Raw genomic sequence first — 9031 nt, 5'->3', positions numbered from 1 at the left:
CCTTTGTGGTTGTTACAGCAAAAAAAACCCCAAAAACATTTCTAATAAACAGTCCACCTCTCAGTATTGAAAAAAACCTTTCAAAGAAAAGTGCTTTGTTAAAATAGTGTGTCAAATGACAGAACACTTCATTAATAGGAAAGCATTTGACACAGGGGTTAGGGAAAAGACTTAGAGGCAAAGAGGCAACTGTTGCTACAACACTTCCTTACAAATACACAGGAAAAAAATGTTTACAATATATTGATTGGTCTTGCATACAGCAGAAATGGTAAACCACCTGTCTAAAAGTTTCTTAACCAATCTTTGCTTGACGTTTTTAAAGCACCATGTTTCATGAAATATGAGTAAAAAATATCATGAACGGCAGAACAGCAGTTCAATCGTAAAAAAGGCGGGAAAAAGCTACATCTTCGCAGTTTCAAAAATTGGTCCTGAGTTTCAAAACTGGACTAGCATAGGTAGGATGCCCAACATCTTTTTTTCTTCACCATAAAACGCTGGCAGACATGGTGTGTTTTCTTGGAGACAATTTTAAGAAGTTCAGATTAATTAGTTTTAATTATGCCTTCTTTCCTGACAGCTATCCAAATGTCTTTTCACATACAGTGAAGGGCTCCATATACTTACACTCTGCATCGTACTAAATGCAGACAAGATCAGGTTCATTAAAAAGATTAAGTGGTCCACTGACACTCCTTATTTGCACCTTAACTTAAATAGGATGTGCTCCGAGAATCAGTTAGCTTCAAGTTCAAACAGCTACAACAGTGGCATCGCAACACCTGAAAGAATACCTCTAATTTACCAGGATGTGAAATTTCCATTTTTCCATTTGCACTTCAAATATCAGTCCAAATAAATACAAGTGGTAAAAAGCACAAGCTAATTGCCTGTGCTGTACACACAGCTATCATAAGCTATCTGTATGTAAAATATGACATTGTCTGTGGGTAAAATGATTCGTTATGTTGGGAGAAGAGTCTATTGTAACAGTTGTGGTCATAAAAATATATATATATATATATATATATATATATATATATATATATATATATATATATATATAGTTATGGTGATACAGTATGTATGTATTCATATCATAATACCACTATGCACTGCAATTTCACCATCTGGAGTTTGTGCATAGTTCAGTGCACAACTGGATTAATATGAAACAATGAAGATTTAACTTTTACAGAAGTTATTCTGTATCAAATAATTCTGCTATGACATATTCATACTGGTGTGAAAACAGTCCATTGGGGTGGAAAAGTATGACACGAGGTTCACTTGAACTAGAATACATTTCAGTCGAAACAGTGAACTCATATCTCCCAGCTATCACTGAAATAAAGGTCTTCCTCAAGTTCCTGCTCTGCACCCTCCTCAGTGTCATGGTACTGCTCTTCCTCTTCATCTTCCTTTTTCTGATCTTCATCTTCCTCCTTCAGTTGGGAAAGCATTGTCTGAAGTGTTGCTTTTACTTCTTGTACCTCCTTCTCCAGGCACAGTACAAACAAGGTTAAGGAGAATTCATAATTTGTTCACAGGAACATGTGGTATTTAGTGTAGAGATGCATGCCTCTTAGAAAGACATTTTCCACAAATCACCTCAAGAGAACCTAAAATGTAGCGCAATTGTTTTATAAATGCTTACATCCTGGCCATTTTTATTGAGAAAATGATCCTAATAACTCATCTGAAGGTCTGAAGGTTAATAACAGTACGTGTGGAGACTGCTCTGCTGTGTGAGGTTTGGCTAGGTCTTTGTGAATCTTTCATTGTAATTTTGTCCAGGTCTTTGTGAAAGTTTTTATTACAATTTTGGCCAGGTTTTTGTGAACTTTGTAATTATTTTAAGCAGAATAACAATACAGTTTGATGACCTTTAAGATATTTTGAATTATTATTCCCACATCTCCTCAAAGGCACATACACACACACCCACACATACAGACCCTGAGTCTGTCTACACAGTGATTAAAGGTTACAGCTGAGAGTGAGAGCTTGGTCGGATGAAGCTCATCATTTTCTTTGGCTTGGCCATCAAACACTGATTACCCATTTAGATCATCACGTCAGACTCAATTTCTCTTCAAACCATATTCACAATTCATGAGCTTGTTTCATCTCTGTGTGAGGCCCCTGCAAACAGAGTGGCCAGACTACATAATTCATGGCTTCTCTATGAGAGGGGTAGACCTTCTCATCAATGGTGAATTGTTTAACCTGCTCACAGACCCAAATGAGATGAGCTGGTGTCCGGCTTAAGTGGCGAATCAAAGGCCCTCCGTTGGAAGCAGATGGGTCCTGATGGCTCGTTTTGCTCTCCAAATGGCCACAGATTGTTCTCATTCATAATTAACGAGCCGTTAAAAAGAGAGCTTCATGAATTATGAAGAGAGATAAGAAAAAGATCGCACTTCCGGATGAATGGACACACCTAATAAAAGTTCCTTTCCTTCTTCTTCTTCTTTTTTTTTCAGAAATACAAATCCCCCATTATGTATGTATCTATCTAACTGTCCATCTAACCACCCACTCATTGCATCAAATGAGCCTTCAGGTTCTCTTTGTCAAGGGCTGCACTGGGCTGGCTTCTCTGTGCATATCGTCTCCATGACAACCGTCTCACACAGAAACCTTGGAAGCCATGCTGAGACTTTTTTTTTTTTTTTTAAGCCTGTCTTCACTCAATACCAAGTGACCTCACTGTCTGATTTTTTACGTTATGAAGTTATCTGAAAGGGAGAGAAATAGTGGAAACGACTTTACTCTTTATTGCAGCATATCATAATCATCACCTAAATAATAAATCATTCCATTGTAAGACAGCTGATGCATGTTTTATGTCTTAGAATAAGGTCAGTTTTTCCATCACTAAGGTTTTGGATGATAAAAATAGTTTGAGTCTCTCTTGGGTCCTTGTTTGGCCTTAAATTATGCTGGAATGGATGGATCTATAGCTGATCTGTAGTACTGGTCTGGACTTACTTGTCATCTAGAAGCATACATGCATCCCACTTTCCAAATATTAGATAATAATACTAGACAACATATATGTGCATCCAAACGTGTGTGTGTGACCACTGATGGCAGATGCAAGTCTTCTGAGACTTCTGAATTGAAACACATCTGGTATTGGGAAGCTGTTATACAAAGGGCCATCAATTTTCTAAACTTCACTATGTGTCACTTTAAGTGTTTAAAAACTATAGGATCTTATCACAGACATGATGGCTTTTTAATATTGGTATTGCCAGTGACATGTCATTATGGTTGTCAGATACAAGAACACTAATGTTCCCATACTCGCCCAGCAGCTTGATTTTTATAGACACAAATGATGCAAAACCAACAATTTAAATCTGTTAACGGATGGTCCTAAATGTGGGAATGTGAAGAAAAAACAAAAAAACAAAAAACACATGACATTGCATGGATAATCTTTCCCATCAGCTAGTTAATTGTCAGAGCAAATGATTCATTGTGCTGTGTAATCTTTGCAAACAGGGTCATCTGAGTCAGTCTAATGTGTAGCCCTTACCGGCAGCAGTCTGAACACCCCCTCCATAAAGCAGGAGAAGACATTAAGATGTCAGAGCAATGACAGAACGCTATATGCCGTAGCCTTCCCCCTGTCTCCTTTCCTTAATCTCGCATTTTAGAGACTGACAGCACAGCCTCTCTCCCTCTCTCCCTCTCCCCTTCTCCATCTCTCTCTCTCTCTCTCTCTCTCTCTCTCAGACACGCATCCCTCTAATAACCACAGCTGTCCTTTTTTTTTCTCCCCCTCATATTCAATCCCTTTCAAGAAAAAGAGAAAGATAGTCTAGTCTGTCAAGAGAAATGTCTGCTAATCCGATAAATCTCGTCTGTAATTCCCTCTCTGAACGGAGCATCCAGAATGAGTTGGTTCTCCTGCTCCAACTCAGGGACTTGGGAATGAGGTGAACCAGCGGACACCGGCCGTCCGTGAGTACTGATGAACATATTATATCTAGCCAGTGGGACAGTCTCTCCAGCCCAGCGTTTGACAGCAGAAAGAAGCCATACGTCTGTGATGAGTTTATAAGGATGGTACATCGTGAGCTGCTTAACTTGAAGCCCACAGAGCTCTGTCTAGGGGGCTAGCCCACAGCTGCTGTGGTACAGGCTGTGTATAGGCTGCAGTCTGTGAGGTCTGGCTCCAACTAATGAATTGAAATAATCAGAAATGGGGCTTAAATTGGGGTTCTTTCAGGTCTAATTGGCTCTAATTTTAGAGCAGCTCACAAATCAAAACAAAGCTAAACGTAATGAAAAGACAAATCTCGTAGGACGTCCAGCTCAGTCTCCCAGGATGTGTATGCAGAAATGATGCATGAATGTGGGAGAATACACTCGCACATGCGCGTGCACACACACACACACACACACACACACACATGCTCATGCACAGACACAGACACGCAGCTTTGTGAGGATATAAGTGAGGTTGTGGTCCTGGTTAAGAATGGCCATCTGCAGCTGGTCCTCCAGGTTCAGTAGCCGATCACTGATCATCTCACACTGCTCTGTGAGCTCCACAGCATCAACACACACGTCCTAATATGGGCACAAGAACAACATGACCACCACACAAACACTGATTAACAACTCTGTTTTTCCCTTTTGACTCAATATAATCACATTTCAACAAAATCCCTGTAACTGCTAGCCAGTATACTAAGGACAACATTTACTGGTTTCCAGCATGTAACAAACACTTTTTGTATCATGTGACCACTGTTGTCTACTGCTTCTCCATGTCTCTCATCAAACTCAGATTCATTTCAGTGTGAAATCTCTCAGCAACACTTAGTGAATGCACACTAATTGCTTTACTGGGTGAAGAAAGTGGGGCAGGTCCAGCCGGTAAATCTGTCCCAGTTCCGTCAGCCAGGTGATTCACGGTTTTTCAGTTCCGCACAGTCAGAGAGCCAAGGGGGGGGGGGGGGTATGCGAGACAAGGAGGTCGAATCTGACTCAGTCTCCCAGGTAGTAAAAATCACCTCCTGCCAAGCTCCACTCCCTCGAGGACTTCTACCGTTTCAAATAACAACACATACTAATGATGTCTGAGGGCTATTCTTATACCTGCACACCAAATGGAACACCTTTTATAGCAAGTAATATCACACTATGGGCAAATTAAAAACAACACTTTGAGCGAAGCTGCTGTCTAGTGGGACAGACACTGGCACATTTTTTTTTTTTTGCCTTCCCTGTTGAGGATGAGTCTTAAAATACACCAGAGAAAGATGCAAATTCATATAAACAGTGATGATAATAGAAATGTAGCTGGAAAAGTAGGACTGAGTTACTGAGGGTCACTTTGAAGCTCATTCATTGATATGAATGAAGATGAATCTGTCTGAAAAGAAATCAATGTTGTATATTGGTTTACAACACACAGTCTTTCTGATAACCTTGAGAACCATATTGTTGTATTAGTGTTTTTTTTTTTTCCTTTGGCCCTTGAATGCAAGGGTCAGTGTAAAAATGATTTATCGATCCAAGCAGCAGTGCTGGTTTCATCCTCATCTCTGTGTTTGCCTCATCTCATTCTTAGCATGTGAGGACGGTCTAAACAATGATTAATCTGACAGGCTTTTAAAAAATAAGAACATGTTTTTTTTTTCCATGTCACTGAAGCTAACCTGCAATGGATATTAACTAGCCTATTTCTTTACCTTTACAAATAACCTGAGCCTATATATGATATTTCCTTCCAACAGTATTCCCATCTGAAAGAAAATGGGCTTAAGGAGATCAAAGTGGAGGTAAAATGAAGTGTAGATTTCACAGTTAAAACTGAGAATGGCCAGAGCCAGCGAACAGACAAATATGTTATAGAGTCCAATAAACTGGCTATCAAAAGAGCATTTCACTCAAACTTTTGTTTAGCCTCACAGCTCCTCTGAAGAGAAAAGGAGGTCTCCTGTGTTTCACACACGCTGTGGAGTTGTAGAAGGAGAGCGTTCAGGGAGGAGATTAAGAAACATAAAGGGCTGAGGGGTAGATGGGGGGAGGAGAAAGACCTCCATCGATTTGCTCGGGGTGGGTGAGGCAGGCAGGTGAGCAGCAGCAAAGTGGAAATCATTCAGTTAATGCCATTAGGGAGAGAGAGGGGAAGGATCAAACATAGATGAGCAAACAGTCTTCTCTGTACACACACACTCACACTCTCTCTCACACACACACACACACACACACACACTCTCTCTCTCTTTCTCTCTCTCTCTCTCCCTCCCTCCCTTCATTCCATTCCCTCATAACCTCAACATCAACATCACAATCTAACTTCTCAGATCAATACTGTTGATCATCTATATAAAGACCAGGAGCTCAGGACCCCTCACTGCTAATTTAACTCATTCACAATCAATGTGGTACAAGCATATGAGGCACAATCCTGTGAATTCTCACGGTACATTCTAGAGCATTTCCAGTGTAGACATAAACAATAGGCAGCTACTGGAATGCCCCAGTGTTTATTGTGACATAGGTAGATTTTTCCTCATCTGCACGGCCTAGATGTAAGAGTGCCCCCCACTGGTTGACAAAGGCACGTTCAGATTGCAAACTGGGTTTAAGTGTAATCTAGACAGGGAAACCAATCTTTCTGAGCTTTCATTGCTTGATAATAGAGATCTCCAAATGGACACGATTAAACTGGGTAATAAAGCTTTATTAGACAGCTTTGTGATGCTAAGATTTATGTTTAATTTACCAAGCACAGGAAAAAGAATGGCACACATCAATGAATCTAATGCCCCCTGTGGAGGGGCATGACTGCATGGGTGGGTGGGCCTGGTTATTGATTAGTCTTTGTTTACACTATCAAATGCTGGAGGTCATGTATTGATTAGGAGGTCAACGGCAGCCTTGCCTCTGGGTTCTGTTGACCCTGACATGTTCTGGAAGCTGACTCAGCGTTTCTCAGAGTGGAAATAAAGCCTTTTTATTCCAATGCAATTAAAACTCCAGGTGCCTATCTGATTCATTTTGATTCATCTAGCTCACCTCCGGATGATTATCTTCCAAGCAGAACAGAAACTCCTCCAATTTCTGCATGAAACAGGAAAAAAAAAATGTCAACCTACATACCAGAATTATGACAAGCTCATTCATTAGCGAAAGTGTGCCCCTGAACATTAGCATAATGGAAAACATACAATAATTCCTCCTTAACATTGACAAAAGGAAATTACAATTAACTGGTTAAGCCTTCGTTCATCTCTGTTCAGTTTGATAGCATTCAGGAACATGATTTGAATTTTATGCTTAAACAGAAAATAATTAGCATTTAGCGGAAAACATATTCGTTAAACTGTAGCTGTAGGAAGGCACAACAGACCTTGCAAAATAGATTAATGTTTTTTTTCTAATGGATTTGGATTTAAATGATGCAAATATTAATTATCTTTCACTATCAGTCAGGCGTAATACTGAGAGATGTGACTGGTGGGTGCAGGCGGGCCCTAATTAGATTCCGCCTATGTGTGTTTAGAATCAGAGTTTTACCCCATCAATAACTCATCCACTCTGGCTCTACTCAAATCCACCACGTCCATAGGGAATTGTGGTATAGCACAAGGCAGAAACCCCCATGCTGGGATTTCACTGAATTCAAAAGGCAAAGAAACCTCACAAATACATACCACATATACGATTCGTCAACTTTAAATTTAATCAGTAAGGCCGTACGTGTTTGATGTATTCGGTAAACCTTCTGCTGGTTTTTGTATTGAACTGCCTCCATGACTGCTTTTGAAAAATAGGTTGGATGAGAGATTAGAGAAGGAGAGAAACGGAGCATAAGAGAGAAGAAAACCACCTCACCTCACCTTCACTATCCAAAGGAAGGAGTGGAGGAGATTTAGGAGGAGTGGCCAGTCTTCCAGAAAAAAGGAAAAAGGAAAGAAAGAGAGAAGACAAAGGCATGCACAAAAGAACAAAGGAACAGGTTAGGAGGGAAAAAAATCAATCGCACATTAGAAAATTAGTAAAGCACAGTTAAAGACAAAAGAAACAGACAAGCGGAAAGAAGGGACAGAAGAAAGAGTGAATTACATAGAAAGATTTAAGCGTTTCTGTCTAGGAGAGTCTTACAGTGGTCAAGAGAAATCCTGTGGGAAGAGTCATGGCTTTGAAACTCATCCATCTCATTCAGTACAAACTGACCTTCAGCCACTGGTCACAAGAGTGTTAGTATTACCAAAAAATATGATCACAATCAATAGCAATAGCTGGAGTCAAAAAGCCCACACTCCCCCACACTCTAGGATATGCTGCTGTATGTTCTCAGTAATGATCTCAGAGTTACATAGTTAAAAATATAAATACTTGATCCCAAAAGGTTAAATGTCACGTTACGCTGACACATGCAGAAGACAGCTCAGTCTAATATTTACTGATTTATTCCATATCATAAAACAAAAGTGAGAAATGGATTGATCTTATACCTTGGTAAACTCAGAATGCTGTAGATTGGCCTCAGGGCACCAGCGCCCCCCCAAAGCAGTCAACATGGCGCAGTCTGCTTCTTCTTTATCGTATGGCTGGGCCATCGGGCGAGGTTCTGGCGTGGGAGGGAGGTCCTCCGAGTCTTGACCACAGCAGCTGGGTGTTCTGAGCCGAAGGCTTCGCAAGAGAAGATGGCAGGCTTCCAGGTCTGCCTCCCAGATACGCTCTAATGCTGGGCTTCCACAGCTGAAGACAGACAAAGCAAATACACTGTGTCCTTAAAAAAAATGATCTGAGGACGGTAATGATGTTTTGCTTGGGTTGATCAGAGAAATTTTGAGGATGGTGAATCCAGAACAGCTACTACAGGCAAGGGTAATGGGAGGCAAAGACAGAGGCACAAAAAGCTTGGGACTGACTGTCTTCAGTTTTTCTTTTCTTTCCACAATGAAAAAGGGGCTTTATGTGCATAAAGGAAAGAGGCTGAAATGTTAAGAGGCCATGATGTACAACATCACACATCATTTATGTATCTCCT

At 40.5% G+C, this 9031-nt stretch overlaps 1 protein-coding gene across 1 annotated transcript in view; it reads right to left on the bottom strand.

Moving 5' to 3' along the window:
* Positions 1–1121: 1121 nt before the first annotated feature.
* Positions 1122–9031, bottom strand: part of disc1 (DISC1 scaffold protein) — a 38340-nt gene continuing 30430 nt past the window's right edge. Inside the window, exons 12-15 of the mRNA XM_030772267.1 lie at positions 8493–8739; positions 7051–7095; positions 4473–4590; positions 1122–1513 (exon numbers count right to left, since the gene is read on the bottom strand). Coding sequence (XP_030628127.1) covers positions 1329–1513; positions 4473–4590; positions 7051–7095; positions 8493–8739 — 595 coding nt within the window. The 3' untranslated portion in view covers positions 1122–1328. The remainder of the gene's footprint in view (positions 1514–4472; positions 4591–7050; positions 7096–8492; positions 8740–9031) is intronic.

This window comes from Chanos chanos, chromosome 4 (genome assembly GCF_902362185.1).
Source record: "Chanos chanos chromosome 4, fChaCha1.1, whole genome shotgun sequence".
NCBI classification, from domain to species: Eukaryota; Metazoa; Chordata; class Actinopteri; order Gonorynchiformes; family Chanidae; genus Chanos; species Chanos chanos.
This window is presented reverse-complemented; position numbering and strand designations above follow the sequence as displayed.